This window comes from Jaculus jaculus, chromosome 19 (genome assembly GCF_020740685.1).
Source record: "Jaculus jaculus isolate mJacJac1 chromosome 19, mJacJac1.mat.Y.cur, whole genome shotgun sequence".
Classification (NCBI taxonomy): domain Eukaryota; kingdom Metazoa; phylum Chordata; class Mammalia; order Rodentia; family Dipodidae; genus Jaculus; species Jaculus jaculus.
Genome location: NC_059120.1, coordinates 37,662,161 through 37,683,455, shown reverse-complemented (window position 1 = coordinate 37,683,455; position 21,295 = coordinate 37,662,161). Strand labels below are relative to the sequence as shown.

General features: G+C 42.5%; 1 protein-coding gene across 1 annotated transcript in view; it reads right to left on the bottom strand.

Moving 5' to 3' along the window:
• Positions 1–5,006, bottom strand: part of Ampd1 (adenosine monophosphate deaminase 1) — a 41,424-nt gene extending 36,418 nt beyond the window's left edge. The window contains exon 1 of the mRNA XM_012950943.2: positions 4,899–5,006. Within this exon, the coding sequence (XP_012806397.1) occupies positions 4,899–4,920 (22 nt within the window). The 5' untranslated portion in view covers positions 4,921–5,006. The remainder of the gene's footprint in view (positions 1–4,898) is intronic.
• Positions 5,007–21,295: the final 16,289 nt, after the last annotated feature.

The window sequence follows — 21,295 nt, the reverse complement described above, 5'->3', positions numbered from 1 at the left end:
GCCTTAAATTTCCACTGTTTTTTTTGGGGGGGAGGGTTCTAAGTAGGGTCTTGCTCTAGCCCCAGGCAGGCCTGGAATTCATTATATAGTCTTAGGCTGGCCTCGAACTCACAGCAGTCCTTCTACCTCAGTCTCCCAAGTGCTGGGATTAAAGGCGTGTGCCACCATACTCGGGTCCAGATTCTTAAAACAGAGGTGGGGAATAGTGATCTGTAGCCTGGCAGTGAATAATCTCAAGACCTTCAGGCACACAGAATCAATTTTATGACATCGGCTAGAGGTGGCAATCAGGTTTCTGTTTCTCTGAGAAGTTTCACTGTCTTCTCCAGATGCCCAGTTTACATAACCCCAATACTTCTAAGGAACTGTTGCTATTTCCAGAAAAGAGCTGGAGAACAATAGTGAGAATGGCAAACAAGCTGTTGTGCCACCATGTGAGATAATGTATGTGGAAATGCTTTCAGGAGAGCAAAGCACCAGGTTAAACTGAATGAGGTGATTTGGTAGCATTGGTCAACATACATTTGGTATTTGGGGGTAGTTTGAGGCCATTAAGGAGATGACAGATACATGAATTTGTACAAGATGAAGCTTATGTTAGAAATTATAGCATTTGACTCATAATTTTGCCAATACTGATAGCCAAGTGAGCTAGTTGTTAAATCCTGGCTTGTCCTAGCTGAGTTAACAAAGAAGCCCATGATACCGGCTGAACTTCATGTATCTGTTTCCTTCATTAAACTCAAGCACTTCCTGAAACTGCAAAGGCATGCTTGGATGCTATTAGCAGAGCCTTGGCAGGCATCAGGATCCACAGCAAATGGAACACTAATTAGAGATGTGTGATGGCTGAGAATGTCTCCTCACCCCACCACCTACTGATCCCCAGAAATAGCATCACTTCTTCCTGAGCATCACACGCATCTCAGAGATGAGCGACAGGCAGAAGTCAGAGGAGGCTTCATGCACTGCCAAGAGCCGATGAAAACCGACCCGTCAGCTACGCTGGCCAGATTGAGGATGAGACCACACGACGGTCTGCCGCGCTGAGTCTGCGGCAATGCTGTTAAGGATCTCAGGATGGCCAGCACAGAAATGGCAGGCCTGCCACCAGCCAGAGGACAGTACAATTAAAGGCACAGTGTCTCTTGCTTTTATTCTGGCATGTTGGTGTGAATTAAAGTCACAGAGTCTCTTTTATTTTGGTATGTTGGTGTGTAGTGTGGTCGGCGTGTATGTGCAGATGTGAGTGAGCCCTACACACACACACACACACACACACACACACACACACACACACATGCTCACGGAGGTCAGAAGAGAACATTAGGTGTCCTCCTTTATCACTGTGCTGCCTTGTTTTCTTGAGATAGAGTCACTGAGCCCAGAGTTGCTGTTTTTAATTATTTCAGAGTGGGGGGGGGAGAGGCAGAGAGAGAGAGAATGGGTGCACCAGGGCCTCCAGCCACTGCAAAACAACTTCAGATACATGTGCCACCATGTGCACCTGGCTTATGTGGGTCCTAGGGAATTGAACCTGGGTCCTTAGGCTTTGCAGGCAAGTGCCTTAAACCATCTCTCCAGGACATGCTGGTTTTTTGTTTTTTGTTTTTTTTTTTTCAGACTGGCTGCCCAGTGAGCCTCAGAGCTTATCCAGTCTCTGCCCCCAACAGGACTGGAGTGTGTGGCCACACCTGGCTTTTCTTTTCTTTTTTCTTTCTTTCTCTCTTTTCTTTTACTTTTTGTGGTTTTTTGAGATAGGGTCTCTCTCTAGTCCAGGCTGATCTGGAATTCACTATGTAGTCTCAGGGTGACCTCGAACTCATGGTGATCCTCCTACCTCTGCCTCCCGAGTGCTGGGATTAAAGGCATGCGCCATCCTGCCTGACTAGAAACAGTATTACTTCTTTAATTGATACTTGCAAATGACAGGAAAAAAATTGTCCAATATACACAGGTTTTCCTTAAGCTGTGTGAGGTAAAATAAGAAAAGCTACAATATATGAGCAACTCTGAGAAATCATGGTGGCCATTAATTCATGCTATGGAATAGCATGTTGGCCAGCATAGGAGTGCGCTGCAAGGTGTTCCTTTAGCTCTGAATCTAGCTTGTCTATAGTGCACAGTCCTAGAAAGCCCTGGGGATACAGTCATAATGTGCTCCTCACTTCCCTTTCCTAATAATATATCCCTTCAGCAGGTACATGAGCCAGGTGTGGTAGCATACCTTTTTAGTCCCAGCCCTGGGGAGGCAGAGGTAGGAGGATCGCTGTGAGTTTGAGGCCAGCCTGATACTACATAGTGAATTCCAGTTCAGCCTGGGCTAGAGTGAGACCCTGCCTTGAAAAACCTAAATAAACTTTTTTAAAAAAGGTACATGAGGGATTGGAGAGATGGTTCTTCAGTTAAGGTGCTTGCCTGCAAAGCCTAACAACCTTGGTTCAATTCCCCAGTACCACTTAAAGCCAGATGTACAAAGTGGAGCATGCATCTAGAGTTCATTTGCAGTGGTAGGAGGTCCTGACGTGCCCGTACTCTCATTCTCTGTTGCTGTCTCTGTCTCTTTCTCTCTCAAATAAATTAAAAAAAAATTAAAGTACATAAAGCTGGGTGTGGTAGTGCACACCTTTAATCCCAGCACCTGGGAGGCAGAGGTAGGAGGATCGCTATCAGTTCAAGGCTAGTCTGAGACTACATAGTAAACTCCAGGTCAGCCTGGGCTAGAGTGAGATACTACCTCACAAATACAAAAACAAAACAAAAAAGCACATGAGTAATCTTAAACAAGTACTTTTTTTTGTTGTTGTTTGTTTTGAGGTAGGGTCTTAAAAGCATATGCCACTACATTCAGCTAAAAAATATGTTTTCTAGCCAGGTGTGGTGGTGCACGCCTGTAATCCCAGCACTCAGGAGGCAGAAGTAGGAAGATGGCTGAGTTCAAAGCCACCCTGATACTACATAGTGAATTCCAGGTCAGCCTGAGCTAGAGAAAGACCCTACCTCAAAGAACAAAATAAAACAAAAAAACAAATATATACTGAGCCACATTCATAGCCCCACAAAGTATATTTTGTAAAATGAATTTGAAAACAAAACAAGGGAATCTGATAAAGAGGGCTGGGGACTGTCATCCAGTGTTGATAGTAGATTACAAAACCAGCTCATTTGTAAAATGTTAGTAACTCCTAACAAATGGTCATTTCTGAGACATAGCTATGGAAATACTCTTTAAACACAGAAAAATATTTATGTGAAAATATTATTGCCAGAGCATGTTTATTCTTGCAAAAACCTATAAATAACCTATGAGATTAATTGGGATAATTAGCATATCATACAAATATTTACAGTAATGTTTAGGAAGAGTTTAGAATGCTATGGGAAAATACATGATAATGTTAATTAAGCTAAAACATATTGTACAAAGCAGGGCATAGAATTACAGGTACAATACAAATGAAACTGCTTTTTAGAAAAAACTTCAATTTTATGTCAAAAATAGATTGAAAAGAAAAATATTGCAGCATTAAGGGTGAAAATCTTTAGATAATGGATTGTAGTGATTTTTTTAATGATTTTCTACTTTTTCTTTTCTTTCTTTCTGTCTCTCTCTCTCTCTCTCTTTTCATGGTATGGTCTCACTCTAGCCCAGGCTGACCTGGAATTTACTCTAGTCTCAGGGTGGCCTTGAACTCACAGAGATCCTCCTACCTCTGCCTCACAAATGCTGGGATTAAAGGCATCTGCCACCATGCCCAGCAATTTTCTACTTTTTCTAAAGGAGTGTTTATTATTTCATTTTCACTGTAAGTTTGTTTTTGTTATTTCACATGGAACATATGATGCTTTATATTTTTATTAATTTTTTTTGTTTGTTTTTTGAGGTAGGGTCTCACTCTGGTCCAGATGACCTAGAACTAACTCTGTCATCTCAGGGTGGCCTTGAACTCATGGCAATCCTCCTACCTCTGCCTCCCGAGTGCTGGGATTAAAGGCGTGCACCACCACGCCCGGCTTTATTAATTTTTTTGAGTGTTCGAGGTAGGGTCTCACTCTAGCCTAGGCTGAACTGCATGCAGTTCACTATGTAATCTCAGGGTGGCCTTGAACTCAAGGTGATCCTCCTACCTCTGCCTCCTGTGTGTGCCATCATGCCCAGCTAATGCTTTTATTTATTTAAAAAAAATTGTTTGAAAGCCAGGTATGGCAGCGCACGCCTTTAGTTGCCAGCACTTGGGAGGCAGAGGTAAGAAGATTGTCCTGAGTTCGTGGCCACCCTGAGACTACATAGTGAATTCCAGGTCAGCCTGGGCTAGCGAGACTACCTCAAGAAAATAAAAATGAAAACAATTCTTTTGTTGAGATGGTGTCTTATGTATACTAAGCTTGTCTAGAACTCACTATATACTGGAGGATGGCTTTGAGCTGATAATCCTTCTGCCTCCATCTCTCAAATCCTGGGATTACAGGCATATGCCACCACACTCAGCATGCACTGCTTTCATAACGAAACATATATATAGCTACCTTCCTGCTTTTTTAAAATTACTGTGTATAAATTTGGAATGCAAGCCATCAGAATACATTTAGATTAAAATTTCTGTCATGCTCATGAAATTTTAGCTACATTGTATACAACCCTTCCTAGACTATCTAGTTCAGACAAGAACAGATATCAGCTATCTCACAGTTTACTAAGGCATTCAAAGATGCAGTTAGCAAATTACCCTCCTCCCAAAACTAAACAAAAACTTGAAAATGTCTTGTCTCTTTCTGAAGTGTATTTTAAAATCTATTATGGGCCGAGAAATATAGGATAATTGAAGCTGGATATGATCATTAAAGGACCGGTCGCAAATGAAAAACATTGAGTTCTCCAAATGCTTTTGCACACGTACCTGGAAGTTTGAACAGAGGCATTGTTGCTGGGATCCTTGGTTGTACAATAGCACAGCCGAGAGGAGGAGAGACTGAGGATGCTGAGTGACAGTATGAAATACGCGGACACGTATTTTATTATTTTGCTTTGCCCCCTGTAACCTGACCCTTCCCTGCTAAAAGGAGAGATGAGCTTCAGACCTATTTATAGCTTTAGGCAATTGATGGTGAAAAACAGGTGAAGCTTTCAGTCTTTATTTTGGGACTTTAGAAACAATATCTGTGGTCCAGAAATCACATTTCAACACCTTGTACATCTTCCTACCAGATTCTCAAGTGCAGCTTTCTTACCTGATATGATCCTTGATCATTACTCTCCACTCCTCTGAAACACAGCACAGTCTTCCTGGCATCTGAAAAGTCAAGGTTCTAGGAATTCCCACAAGATCAGCTTTCTGTGGTTGGTGAATACACTGGTACACACATCAAGCTCTACAGCACACACACACACACACACACACACACACACACACACACACACGTACATGTCTTTTCCTCTTATTATGAGGGTCTTGTGACAGTATTGCTAGGCACTGTGAGGTTGTGGATATCAAGGCCAATTTCTGTCCAGACAGTTGCATTGTAAGCAGTCCTACCCTTCCTTTGGCTCTCACATTCTTTCCCCCACCTCTTCTTGCAATGGACCCTGAGCCTTGGAAGGTATGATAGAGATGTTTCAGTGCTGAACACTCTATCACTTCTTCCCAGCACCATGGTGCCTTTTGGGCCATCCCAGTGGTCACTGCCATCTAAAAAAAAGAAGCTTCTCTAACCAAAAGTGAGGGTAACATTAATATATGGGTATGAATGATAGGTAAATGCTTACAGGTCGGTTTGGTGAGTATAATATATGCATTTAGCCAGACATTTACAGGCACTCCTACCCCCCACCACAGACTTTTGATTAGGTTTTCAGTGTCAGGCATGTATTTCCACCCTCCACCGCCAGCCCCATAGAGCAGGCCTCCAGTCTAATGAGAGAGCTGTGGTTTCCCCCAAAACAGACATGCCACTATTTCATCCTGTGGTGGTTTGATTTAGCTGTCCCCCATAAACTTAGATATTCTGAATGCTAGGTCCCCAGCTGATGATGAATTAAAGCCTTCTGAAGGCAATGTATTGTTGGGAGTGGGTTTATGGGTGTTATAGCCAGCTTCCCCTTGCCAGCGTTTGGCACACTCTCCTGTTCCTGTTGTCCATCTGATGTTGGCCAGGAGGTGATATCCACCTGAGTCTATAAGACAAAATAAACCCCCTTTCTCCCACAAATTGCTCTTGGTCAGGTGTTTTTCTTATTTATTTATTTATTTATTTATTTATTTATTTATTTATTTGTTAGGGTCTCACTCTAGTGCAGACTGACCTGGAATTCATTATGTAGTCTTAGGCTGGCCTTGAACTCACAGTGATCCTCCTACATCTGCTTCCTGAGTGCTGGGATTAAAGGTGTATGCCACCATGCCTGGCTTGTCAGCAATATGAACCTGACTGCAACAGTAAAATTGGTACCGAGATGTGAGGTTATTGCTGCTAGACACCTGATCATGTGGGTCTTGGCCTTTTGGAGCTGATTTTGAGATGAATGTGGATTTGGAAACTTGGCCTAAGAGATGCCTTACAATGCTGTAAGTACAGCTTGGTGACCTATTCTGGTCAGAGTTGAAAGACCTGAATGCAGTAAGAACTATGGACTGTGAGGTTTGGTTTATGAGGGTGAGAAAGAACTTTGCCTGGACTGGGCTAGAAGCAGTTTGTGTGAGAGGCTTGCTGTCATGCCCATGTCCTGAGAACTTAATGCAGGGTTGCATTGCATAGAAATGGACTGGTGTGAGCAGAAGGATATAGCACGGAAAAAAAAAAATGCAGTCTTTGGGCTGAAACTGTTGCCTATTCAGCTGTAATTGTTTGAGATTACAACCACTGAGATTGGGCCAGCTGATCTGCATTGGGACAAGAGGAAGAATGCAGACTCTTTGGAAGGGGCCGGAATACTGAAGGAGTGTCCTGTTCTTCAAAGTCTGCTTTATTCCTCCCTGGATTAACAAGTTGGTAGCCCACCTGGTATTCTGTACTATAACAAATGTAGGAAAGAGAGGGTCATTGCATTCGCAACATGGTTTTGTATTTTGGAAATGGCCATGGGCATTGTGAAGCAGGCTTATTGAATTACCTGTGAAATCCAGTGGAGCCATGAGGATGAACAGTGGGTAGCAGTATAGACCCAATTGAGGTGCCAGGACTATGAGGTGGCTGCCAAGGAGAGCTGCTGGAACTGGATGAAGTTTTCTGGGACTGTGACTAACCTAGCTAGAGGGCAAATTCGAACTCCAGACTTGTCATTGGTTAAAATTATCAGACTTGGTGATTTGTCTCTGACTAAAGTTGTTGGACTTGAAGCTATAGAGTTTGATGTTTGCCCTGTTTAATTCTTGTATTGGTTGAATATTTCTTTGCTATGCCCAATGCCATCTTTTGCAGTGTGAGTGCTTATTCTGTGCCATTATGGGTTTTTTGATATTATGCTCATTTAAAAGAACTTGGGGGCTGGAGAGATGGCTTACTGGTTAAGGTGCATGCCTGGGAAGCCTAAGGACCCAGGTTCGATTCTCCAGGTCCCACATAAGCCAGAGGCACATGGTGGCACCTGCATTTGGAGTTTGTTTGCAGTGGCTAGAGGCCCCGGTGTATCCATTCTCACTGTCTATCTCTCTCTCCCTTTCTTTGTCTGTAATAAATAAATAAAAATAAATCTTAAAAATTTTTTTTAAAGAACTTGGACTATTGAGATGTTTGAATATCATTAGAATTGATGAAAACTATGGGGACTTTTAAAGTTGGACTGAATGCATTGAATTTTATATCATGGATGGTTATCAGTTTATGGGGGCCAGGGATGGAATGTGGTGGTTCAGGTGTCCCCCATAAACTTAGGTGTTCTGAATGCTAGGTTCCCAGCTGACAGAGATTTGGGGATTAATGCCTCCTGGAGGAAGTGTATTGTTGGGGGTGGGCTTATGGGCTTTATAGCCAGTTTCCCCTTGCCAGTGTTTGGCACACCCTCCTGTTTCTGTTGTCCATCTGATGTTGGCCAGGGGGTGAGGTCCACCCTCTGCTCATGCCATCATTTTCCTGTGCTATCATGGAGCTTCCCCTCAAGTCTGTAAGCCAAAGTAAACCCCCTTTTTTCCCACAAGCTGCTCTTGGTTGGGTGTTTTCTGCCAGCAATGCGAACCTGACTGCAACACACCCATTCAGTCTTTTGGTCTGGTTGGCCAAGCTTGAGGCTTGCAGTGTCCACAGTTTCACCATGCATGACTTCTGTCTCTCACAGGACTGATGCATGCAGTGCTACTTTGTCCAGCTTTCTGTCAGCTGATCTACAGGGAGGAGATTTTCAGTCCAGCCCCAGCTTTCCCTTTACCCTGCTAATGCTGTGGTGGTAAAAACATACTTCTTTTTATTTTTTAAGGCATGCACCTCCATGCCTGACTCTAAATATTTTATTTTTATTTATTTATTTGAAAGAGAATGATCGAGAGAGAGAGGGGTAGAGAGGCAGAGAGAGAATGGGTGTACCATGCCAGCAAGCTCCCGATGCGTGTGCCACATTGTGGTGCGTATGGCTTATGTGGGTCCTGGGAAATCAAACTGGAGGTCCTTTGACTTTGCAGGCAAATGGCTTAACTACTAAGCCATCTCTCCAGCCCTGAAAATATATTTCTTTTTAACACTTCTTCTTTATTTATTTATGAGAGAGGGAGAGATAGTGAAGAGAGATGAGAGAGCAAGACAATGGCCACACCTGAGCCTTCTGCTACTGCAAATGAACTCCAGACATATGTGCCACTTTGTGTATCTGGCTTTATGTGGGTACTGGACAATTGAACCTGGGCTATCGCAAGCAAGTGCATCTCTCTAGCCCGAGAACATATTTCTTTTTTTTTAATATATATTTTTCAAATTATTTATTTATTTATTTGAGAGCGACAGACACAGAGAGAAAGACAGATAGAGGGAGAGAGAGAGAATGGGCGCGCCAGGGCTTCCAGCCTCTGCAAACGAACTCCAGACGCGTGCGCCCCTTGTGCATCTGGATAACGTGGGACCTGGGGAACCGAGCCTCGAACCGGGGTCCTTAGGCTTCACAGGCAAGCGCTTAACCGCTAAGCCATCTCTCCAGCCCCCGAGAACATATTTCTTAAATGGGTGGCTTCTTGAAATCCATTGACTTAGAGATGCTTGTAGGTAACCCAAGGCTTTCGGAGGAGGAAAAGTTATTTTCCACTCGTATCTGCTCCTTTTCATTCAGCAAGGACTTTGTTTTTCTTATGCACATGTATTAAATTTTGCTAGATCATTGTATCTACTTTTTTGTTAGCTTGCCCATAAAAACTTAGGATTTTTTTCAAGCTTTTCCAACACATTTTAGAGTTGGAATTAAATTTATTGGATAGTTGCAATGGAAGTAATGTCCTATAATCTATAAACAATTCAAAGCAGAATTGTTGGGCTGATGAGATGGCTCAGGTGTTAAAGGCACTTCAGCAAGGACTTCTGCCCTGCCTAGTGTGCCAGGTGCCCCTCCTTGCTGGGCTCCCCCTTTTCCATCTGGCTCTTCATGCACCAGTCACGTATGGGTCAGACAATAGCATGCCAGAGTCCTTTGGAGCTTATGGCTATTGCTATGGCTTCTTCCCCAAAGGCTTGTGTGTTAAAAGTACTAATGCCATCTCATGTCAGTCAGGCACTGTGTGACTACAAGGACAGGTGGTTAGAACACAAAGCCACCCCGCCAATTTGGCCTTTCTTATGCAGTCCTACGATCTACCTCAGGTAGCATAAGGCCCTTACTAAACTGCCTGTTCTTGGACTTTTCAGACCTCAAGGTTATAAGCCAAAACAAACCTCTTGTTCTTATAAAGTGTCTGGTCTCAAGTGTTCTGTTATAGAAAAGGAATACCAACAAAGACCTTTCCCATCTGTAAGTGCTGTGACCAGCTTAAGCCTTGTTAGATTGTTTCAATGGGAGCAGTGTTGAGTTCATTACGACTTCCCTTTTTTTGCAAATAGTGCTATAAACTTTTTAGAAAATATATTATGGGCTGGAGAGATGGCTTAGTGGTTAAAGCACATGCCTACAAAGCCTAAGGACCCAGGTTCGATTCTTCATGTTCCACATAAGCCAGATGCACATGGTGGCACATGTGTCTGGAGTTTGTTTGCAGTGGCTAGAGGCCCTGGTGTGTCCATTCTCACTCTCTGTCTCTCTCTCCCTTTCTGTCTATCTCTAAAAAATAAATAAAAATAAATCTTAAAAAATATTTAAAAATATTTTTTTTTGAGAGAGAGAAAGAGGCGGGGTGGGGGGGGGTAGTGGGAGAGAATGGGCACACCAGGGCCTCCATCCACTGCAAACGAACTCCAGATGCATGCGTTCCCCCTTGTGCATCTGGTTTACAGGGATCCTGGAGAATCAACCTGGGGTTCCTTTGGCTTTGCAGGCAAACACCTTAACTGCTAAGCCATCTATTCAGCCCAGTAGCTATAAACTTTTTCACACTATTATGAGGTGCAAGACAATGATCTCATACTTAAGAAATGTGCATTGATTTGGAGCATAATCAAGCCTGTGGAATGTGAGAAATTCTGTGATATTTTACTATTAGTGATAATTAGTAATAATTTCCCAGATACGTCTAAAAATAAAGAAGTCAGATTAACAAGACTTATCTTGTTTCTGAATATGAACTATTTCCTGTTTCTGAATGGAACAGAAATTCAGCAATGTTTTCAGAAAGCGACCTGGGCAGGAACAGTAAGCTGCCTTCTGCCAGGGCATGCCATGAGGTCCACATGGTGAGACAGCGGTAAGCGTCGTCCTCAATGGTTTGGTGTTTATGTCTGACTCTTCATATAATTTTCAAAGCAGTTGTTGAGGAGTACTTACCTCCATCTTATAGTTGATAGTTGAAGAAATTCAGCACAGATAGGCTGACTTGTCCAAGATCACACAGCTATGTAGTGGAGGGGTTTATGCCATTGTTTCCAGATTAGGAGCTCTTTTTTTGGTGGGGGGGTTTGAGGTAGAGTCTCACTCTAGCCTAGGCTGACCTGGAATTTACTATGTAGTCTCAGGATGGCCTCGAACTCACGGCGATCCTCCTACCTCTGCCTCCAGAGTGCTGGGATTAAAGGTGTGTGCTACCATGCCCACCTTTTTATCTTTTTTTTTTTTTCAGAGTAAGAGCTCTTAAGCACTGCTATACAGATCATCTCACTACTGTTTAGTGGTACAATGGGCAAGATAGTGGGTTCTGAACTGGACACAAAAAGTTGACCAACTGTGTATTAGTTACTTCCTTGTTGTGGGACAAAACACCCAAACAGAAGTAGTTCATGTACATAAAGGATTTATTTCAATTTACAGTATTGCTTTTTTTTCAACCTCCATACATACAGACAATATGACCATAATCTCTTTCCATCATCTTCTTTCTACCTCCTGAATTCCCTCCACTGAAACCCTTCTTTCAACTCGTCTCTTTTCTTTCTTTTTTTTTCTTTCTTCTTTCTTTCTTTCTTTCTTTCTTTCTTCCTTTCTTTCTTTCTTTCTTTCTTCTTCTTTTTTTTTTTTGGACGTAGGGCCTCCATCTAGCTCAGGCTGACCTGGAATTCACTATGAAGTCTCAGGCTGGCCTCAAACTTACAGTGATCCTTCTACCTCTGCCTCTTGAGTGCTGGGATTAGAAGCATGCACCACCACATCTGACTTCTCTTCTATTTTGATGTCACCCCCCCGTCCCCCCATTATGCAGGTCTTGTGTAGGTAGCAGCAGCTACTGTGAGGTCATGACTACACAGCCCTTTTGTGTCTGGAAGGCAGTATTGCAAAGCACTCCTTCCCTTCCTGTGACTCTTACATTCTTTCTGTCACCTCTTTGGCAATGGTCTCTGTTAGCTTCATTTTTTTTAAAGGTTTTTAAAAATTTATTTGATAGAGAAAGAGGGAGAGGGACAGAGAGGGAGAACATGTGCATACCAGGGCCACTGCAAACGAACTCCAGACATGTGGACCCCCTTGCACATCTGGCTAACGTGGGTCCTGGGGAATTGAACCTGGGTCCTTTGGCTTTGCAGGCAAACACCTTAACTGCTAAACCCTCCCTCCAGCCCTGTCAGCTTCATTAAAAAAATATTTATTTATTTGCAAGCAGGGGGGAGGAGGGGAAGGGAGAGAGGGAGGGAAGGAGGGAGGGAAGGAGGGAGAATGGGCACACCAGGGCCTCCAGCCATTGAAAACAAACTCCAGATGCATGTACCACTGTGCATCTGGCTTTAGGTGGGTACTAGGTAATCAAACATTGGTTGTTAGGCTTTGTAGGCAACCACCTTAATGGCTGAGCCATCGCTCTAGTCCTCAGCTTGTTTTTGAAAATATGTATTTCATTATTTACTGGTGCACATGGGTACTGGGGAATCAAACCTGGGTCTTTAGGCTTTGCAGGCAGGTGCCTTAACCCCTAAGTCATCTCTAGCTCTTTATTATTTATTTGAGAGAGAAAGAAGCAGATAGAATGGGCTCACTAGAGCCTTCAGCCACTGCAAACAAACTCCATGTGCATGTGACACCTTGTGCATCAGACTTATGTGGGTCCTGGGGAATTGAACGGAAGTCCTTTGGCTTTGCAGGCAAGTGCCTTAATCACTGAGCCATCTCTCCAGGCCCTCAGCTTGCTTTGGAGAGGGTGTTTATTTTGCAGGGAAAGCATGGTGGGGCAGGTAGCTGATTCATGTCATCAGAGAGGTAGAGCAAGACAGAACACCCACCCTGTGGGGCTAGATAATAAACTGAAAGACCCACCAGTGATACAACTCTTCAGCAAGGCTCCACTTCCTAAAAGGCTCCACCAGCTGGGGGTTAAGTATGAGGTGTTGTGGTTTGATTCGGGAGTCCTCCATAAACTCACATGTTTGGAATACCATGACCCCAGCTGATGGCAATTTAGGAATTGGAGTCTCCTATGGAGGTGTGTTGTTGGGAGTGGGCTTATGGGTGTTGCCACTTTCCCCTTGTCAGGGTTTGACACACTGTCCTGCTGTTGTCCACCTGACACTGGCCAGGAGGTGATGTCCAGCCTCTGCTCATGCTATTATTATTACCCTGCCATCATGGGGCTTCCCCTGAAGTCTAAAAGCCTTCACTTCCGCAAGGTGCTTTTGGTTGGGTGCTTTGTTCCAGCAGTGCGAAAGCAACCGCCCAGTAAAACCAGTATCAGTGGAGTGGGGCTGTTGCTGCTAGGAACCTGACTGGCTTTGGCCTTTTGGAACTTATTTGTGGGAAGAATGTGGAAGGATCTGAAACCCTTAAGAGATGCCTTGCAGTGCTGAAGGCAGAGTTCCATGGACCATCCTGGTCAGAGTTGAAAGACCTAAATGCAGTAAAGAAGTATGGACTGTGAGGTTTGGTTTATGAGGGGAAGAAAGAACTTTGTGGGAACTGAGCTAGCAGCAGTTTGTGAGAGGTTTGCTGCGTTCTGAGAACCTGTGCGGGGTTGCATTGCGTAGTAATGGACGGGTGTGAGCAGATGGATGTGGCACAGAAAGAAATGGAAGGTTTGGGCTAAAGACAACAGCTCAGCTCAGCTCAGCTGCAATTGTTTGAGAGATTACAACCACTGAGATTGGGTGGGACAGCTGATCTATACTGGGACAGCAGGAAGAATTTGGACTCTTTTAAAGGGGCCTGTTCTGTTCTTCAAAGCAGGCTTTATTCCCCCATGGATTAACAAGTTGGTAGCCCACTTGGTACTACGAAGTATAGTAAATGCAGGAAAAAAAGAGGGTCTCTGGATGTGCAATGTAGTTTTGTTTTTTGGTAATGGCTATGGGTAATGTGAAGCTGACTCGCTGAATGCCCTGCATGGAGGCTTGATTGAGACATGAGGTTGAATCACGGTTTGCAATGGAGATGCCAGGACTCTGGGATGGCTGCCAAGGAGATCTGCCATTTTGGGATTGTTCCCCAGCTATGAACAGCCTAGCTGGCAAGGTGGAATTGCAACTCTAGAGACTTGTTACTGGTTAGAATTGTCAGACGTGGAAACTGGGTGTGGTGGTGCACTCCTTTAATACCAGCACTTGTGGGGCGGAGGGAGGAGAACTGCTGCGAGTTCGAGGCTACCCTGAGTACATAGTGAATTCCAGGTCAGCCTGGGCTACAGCGAGACCCTACCTTGAAAAACAAAAGCAAACAAATTGTCAGATTGGAGTAACAGAATTTGATGTTTGCCCTGTTTTAAGGAAGATCAGAAGTTCACAGTCATCTTTACACAAGTCTGAAGGCAGCCAAAAAGACATGTAGCTGAATAGAACATAAGGTTAAGGAACCAATGTGTCTAGCTCGTTGGCACAGGTCCAGAGCAGCTCAGGCCAAGGCACTGAACAGGTCACCAGTGGAATCTGCTAGAGGAAAAGGCAATGAATGAACCAGTGCAACAAAAACATTTGTTTCCTAGCAACCAGACGTGGTGGTGCATGCTTTTAATACTAGCACTTTGGAGGCAGAGGTAGAAGAATCGCTGCGAGTTCAAGGCCAGTCTGAGACTACATAGTGAATTCCAGGCCAGCCTAGGCTAGAGAAAGGCCCTACCTTGAAAAACCAAAAATAAAATTTTTGTTTGTTTTGGTTTGTGCGAGTGGCTGCGCCTCACAACAGGCACCCAAATATGTTTCTCAGAAAGCAACACAGGGCCTTGTTAATTTTAGTTTAGAAGCAATGCTGGAGTTTTGTTTTGAACTTTATTAAATGTCAAACTTCTCAAATTTTATAGTTAAAATAACCATAAGCTAACAACATCTCTGTCTAATTTTCAAGATGTCTTTAGACTTTATACCATTGATTTCAAGAAAATTCAGGGGACTGGGATTAATTAAGCTCAGCAATTAAAGGTGCTTGCTTGAAAAACATGCTGGGTTCAATTCCCAAGCCACCCACAAAAGCTGAACCCAGAATAGTGCAAGCATCTGCTGTTCCTTTGTAGCAAGAGGCTCTGGCATGCCCCCACCTCAATCTTTTTTTTTAAAGAAAAGAAACATCAGGCCTGCTTGATCTCAGTTGTTCATGTGGAGAATTGACTTATATATAATAAGATGTTTAGGGATGGAGGGATGGCTTAGCAGTTGAGGCATTTGTCTGCAAAGCCACAGGACCCAGGTTCGATTCCCCAGGACCCATGTCAGCCAGACGCACAAGGGGGCACATGCATCTGGAGTCTGTCTGCAGTGGCTGGAGACCCTAGCACACCCATTCTCTCTACCCCTCTTTCTCTGTCAACTAAACAAGGAAATAAAAATATTTTCAAAAAGATGTTTAAAGTACTGTGGATGTTTTATTTTCATATTAAATACCTTACATAATTTGTATAGCTTAAGCTACTATAGAAAAATCAACACCACCAATTTTAAAATGTGTGTGTGTGTGTATTTTTATTTGTTTGAGAGAGAATGGGCACACCTGAGCCTCTAGCCACTGCAAATTAAATCCAGACACATTGTGACACCCTGAGTATCTGGCTTATGTGGGTTGTAGGGAATCAAACCTGAGTCCTTAGGCTTTGCAGGCACTACTTCAAGTTTCACAGAGCTCCTACAGCTTGATGGTAACTGGAATTTATACTTGTAAGAGACTAAATTCAGTCATTTAGGTTGGAAATAATATATACTACTCCCAGAAGTAGTCAACAAAACCATTTCAGTGTTAAGTGTGAAGTCATTCATGCGGTAGAATACAAAGTCTCTCAATTCAGGAATTGAAAGCCTAATAAACTGATGAACCATGGAGGCTCTTTTTGCCACTAGAAAGATTTGTGATCTGTTTGGAATGTCTCTGTTGTTCTAGTTTTCTTTTGGTAAGGTAAAGAATAAAGCCTTAAAAAAAAAAAAAAAAAAACAAAGCCTTCTTAGGCAGTTTTGCAAAATTATCACTAGCAAAGCCTCTTGGCTCCTCTTCATGTATTTATGAATATCAAATAACTCACTAAACTACAGTGACCTTTTAATGACCTTGAGTATTGCTTGTTATGAGAAGTGAAACCCTCATGGTCCAAATAAACAAGCTTTTTTTTTTATTTTAATTTTTGTTTTTCGAAGTAGGTTCTTGCTCTAGCTTTAGGCCAACCTGGAATTCACTATGTAGTCTTAGGGTGGCCTCGAACTCATGGAGATCTTCCTACCTCTGCCTCCAGAGTGCTGGGATTAAAGGTGTGCACCACCACACCCAGCTAAACAAGCTTTAAAAATATATATATATTTGAGAGAGAATGGGCACACCAGGGCCTTTAGCCACTGCAAACATACTCCAGATGCATGTGTCATCATGTGCATCTGCCTTATGTGGGGTCTGGAGAATTGAACCTAGGTCCTTAGGCAAGCACCTTAATGGCTAACCATCTCTCCAGTCCCAAATAAACAAGCTCTTAAAGGATTTTTTTCTGTGCCAGTTTGTTTTACTCCAAGTAGTTCCAGAAAGCAGTGTTTTGTCACATCAATTTGGTTCCTCAAGCCTATTTTTTGTTTGTTTGTTTTTTGAGGTAGGGTCTCACTCTAGCCCAGGCTGACCTGGAATTCACTATGTAGTCAGTCTCAGGCTGGTCTGCAGCTAGCTCATGGCAATCTTCCCGAGTGCTGGGACTAAAGAAGTGTGCCACCATGGCTGGATCAAGCTTTTTATTTTATTTATGAGAGAAAGAGGGAAGCCAGGAGGGGAGAAAGAGAGCAGATGAATGGGCGTGCTAGGGCCTCCAGCCACTGTAAACAAACTCCAGACGCTTGAGCCACCTTGTGCAACTGGCGTACATGGGTCCTGGGGAATCAAACTGAGGTCCTTTGGCTTTGCACGCAAGCACCTTAACCAGCCCTGGCTCAAGCTTTTTTGTTGTTTTTGTTTTTCAAGGTAGAGTCTCACTCCAGCCCAGGCTGACCTAGAATTCACTATGTAGTTGCAGGTTGTCCTCGAACTTATGGCAGTCCTCCTACCTCTTCCCAAGTGCATGGGCCACCATGCCCAACTAGGTAGTAGTTACAATCACCACACATCCATGAGGGATACATTATCCCTGGACCACCTGACACATAAGTACTACTATAAAGCACTGCATCTGACCCTGTATGTTTGTTCCTATACATACACAGGTATGATCACATTTTACTTATAAATCAGGCATAGTAAAAGCTGAACAACTAATAAATGAAATAGCTATAATGTGTTCCACAATGCTACTCTTGCACTCGGGTCATACTAGGTAATTAAGGATCACTTATACACAAGCATTATGATATCTGCCCAGATGACAGCAACCAGCAAGGCCACAAGGAGTCTTCTGGGCAGGGAATGTGCATCACAGAACACGGATTTGCTAATGGCAGACGCACATACTTGGGTAGGCTGGAACTGAGCAGTATGAAATTTCACTATGCTACTCAAAAGGGAGAGCAACTTAAAACTCAGGAAGTAGATTTCTGGAATTTTCCACTTAATACTTTTGAGCCCTGCAGTAATAGCCACAGAGTGAGAAACTGCACTGGGATAGTGGTAGTGCCATTGAAATCAAATGAGAAACCTGACTCTTCTGAACAACACTGTGTTACATTTGAAATCTGAAATTAATATCTGCTTTCTATAAAGGCGCATCAATGGGGAAAATGACTAAGCAAAGCACTTCCAGTTTTTATTCAAAAAATTATTTAACAAGCAAAACATTCAATCAAATTAAAAAAATTAGGGTGGATTAATTTACAATAAAATCATCAACTTAAAATTATCAGCCCCTTTGCTTAGTTAGGGCCAAGGAGGCCAATAGTTCTCATTCAAACAGCAGGATTGCACAGTTGATGTTTAGACCTGTATTTGATGGTACAGAAACATCATACAACTTCTGCTCTCACCGTCTTTTCCCTCCACAGTTCAAATACTTGTTTAGATCAATACTCAGATTTCAAAACCAGCTGTATTTTGAAAAATATCTACAACTAATCTTACAAGAACACTTTTAAAACAATTCTTACAGAAAACAAATACTTTATAATTTTGTAGCATGTTAGACTGCTTAAAGAAACAGCAAAGTTGAAAAAGTAATGTACAAGAATTAGTCAATTCTTTATAAAAACCATCAAATAAAATGCTTTCCTAATTAACCTGGCTTCTCATACCCAGCAGAGGTAACCGTGAGAAGCAGACAGCACCGTTCTCGGGTCGTGGTTGTAGCTGCCAGCATGAGCACTCAGAGCAAGGAGAAAGCAGAACACGACAAGTCCACAAGTTCCGAAACGGGGAAACAGACAAAAACTCTCTCTAAAGTTTTCTCTATATTTGTTTTCAAGTCATGGCGAAAGTTCACAGCAGTTTAAAGGATTATGAAAGATTATGTAGGAGGCCTGCTAGAACAGAGATTAATTACACTCCTAAAGAAAAACTGTAGAAAGTATAGTACTGTATTACTGTGTTAACACTCTACATTGTAAGCCATTCGAACAAATATAATCTTCGATTCATTTACCAGGTTAGGCATGGTAGCTTTTAGACAGAACATTTTCACACACTAATGTGTGAAAAAAAATTAAAAATAACCACCATAAAGAAATATGTAATTTATGACAGCTAGCCAGGCACTTAAATCAGGGAAAGTGACTTTGAGATAAACTAGAATTATTTTCAGTAACCACATATTCTAAAAACTGCTTTTTATACCACACTAACTGAACTTATTCAACTTTTAACTTTTAAGTTTGTCACTGTTGTGCCAAAATTCACACCTATGTATAACTTCTTCAGCTACTAAGAGCATTTTTTAAGGGGAGGGGTTCAAGGTAGGGTCTTGCTCTTGCCCAGGTTAACCTGGAATTCACTGGGTGGTCTCGAACTCATGATGATGATCCTTCTACCTCTGTCCTCCCAAGTGCTGGGATTAAAAGCATGCGTCACCACACCCATCTTATTAAGAGCATTTTAAAGCCTGAATTTTGGCCCTATTTTCATATTTCTGTGCTTAGTATATACTTGAAAACAACTATAGATAAATACATACAAGGGACAAGGTCCTAAATGCCTATGAGGAATAACTTTCTCCTTAATTTGACAGATAGTTGTCACATGGACACAGAAAAGAACACCATTGAGGTGATAAGTATCCGTCAAACAGCCTCATTCAGGAAGATGTACTGAACATCCCTCCACAACACAAAAACCAAGCGGCAGCTTCCACTTACAGATGTCACCCTGGCTGTGAATGACCCCAGCATTAGCACCAGAGCACAACTTAAAGAATTGTTTTAGCAGGCGTGGTGGCATACGCCTTTAATCCCAGCACTCAGAGGGCTGAGGCAGGAGGATCACTGAATTTGAGGCCAGACTGAGACTACAAAGTGAACTGTGAGGTCAGCCTGGGCTAGAGGCACACGTGTGCCTGCTTGTGTATATGGGTGCACCAGGGCCTCTTGCTGCTGCCAATGAATGCCTGATGCTTGAAGTCACTTTTTTCTCTTTTGTTTGTTTTTTCGAGGTAGGGTCTCACTCTAGCCCAGGCTGACCTGGAATTCACTATGTAGTCTCAGGGTGGCCTTGAACTCATGTGATCCTCCTACCCCAGACCCATAATTCTTATTATATTCTGGCCACAGGGTATGTTTCTTTCCTCTTTTGAATAAAAATTGAATAATAATTTCAAGGTAATGTGGAAGATGATTGATAAATGAAAATTCCTGTTAGAAAATAATGGACCAGCACTGTAATCCCAGCACTTGGGAAGCTAGAGCAGAAGGGCTGTTATGAGTTTGAAGCCATTGAAGGCTACAGAGCAGGACCTTGTCACACAAACACAGAACCACCACCACATCAAAAAAACAAACAAGCAAACAAAGAAACCCCAACCCAATGACCATAGTAAGTGCATACTATAAAATAAGAATAAAAAATGGCCATTTTGGAATTAGTCTTTTGCCAAAGTCTACTTTTAACCGCCAAGGTCAGGCATATTCTAAGTATCACCACCACCAAGAACAAAACACACAAAATAAGCTGGGTGTGGTGGTGCATGTCTCTAATCTTAAACTCAGGAGGCAGAGGTAGGAGGATCACCGTGAGTTCAAGGCCACCCTGAGACTATGCAGTGAATTCCAGGTCAGCCTGGGCTAGAGTGAAACCCTACCTCAAAACAACAACAAAAGACAAACACATACACACACAACTGAATTATCAGGGCATTATCTATAAATGGAAATACCAAGCCTCCAGATGCTAATGATTAACTAGATTTTTCATTCTTTTCTCTAATACTAAAGGTTACTTCTTCTTCTTCTTCTTTTTTTTTTCTTTTTTGGTTTTTCAAGGTAGGGTCTCACTCTAGCCTAGTCTGACCTGGAATTCACTATGTAGTCTCAGGGTGGCCTCGAACTCATGGCAATCCTACCTCTGCCTCCCCAGTGCTGGGATTAAAGGCCCCAAAGGTTATTTCTTGAATGAACAAACTCATCAGCTTTTGTTATCTAGCATGCAAACTAATTTATCAGTATTTCTTTTAAATATATCAAAGAACACTATCCCATTTTTATCTCCTGAATACTAACCCAATTCACAAAAAATTGAGAAAAAAAATTTAGTTTTCACATGGGTAGAAATAAAGGTCTAAATATCTCTAGCGACTTCAGAGCTGACCTTCCCTGGCATATGAGTGTTTCCAGTTTGGTAAGGACCATGTTAACTAACTTCTTTCCTTGCAGCACTAACAGCAGACATCCAGCAAAAATACGAGCAGGAGTTACAGTACAGTAAGCAAATGTGGAGGAATTTTTCTGTGATGCTAGTCGGCTTGTTAAAGGTCCATTTCCACCACAGTTCAACTCAGCTGAAATAACTTATCCAAGCCCCTGTTGCTGGAGGTTGAGGGGAACATGGGGTGAGGATGACCGAGGGCAATGCTCTACGCCACGAAGTAAGTATGCTCTGCAGCAAAGACGCTACTTGTCTGCTCACACACTATAGTTGAAGGCTGAAAATCACTGACGTGGCTATGAAGTAATACCATACCAATTTTTATATTTGAATAACTACAAATGTAGAGCTTTATGCAATGCCAAAAATTTGATTATAAACAGAAGTTCATTGAATATTAGATTATCAATAAGGTAGAAGAAATAAATTACATACATTTATAGGTAGTAACCTATAAAATTAGATAAAGTAAGCAAGTTATTCCTAATTGTTTCCAGTTTCTTTTTCCTGGGACAGCTCAAAAACAGGCCTCTGGAAAAGTATCATGTACATAAGAAATGGCATCTGGTGTTGAGTAGTCATTCTCACACATAA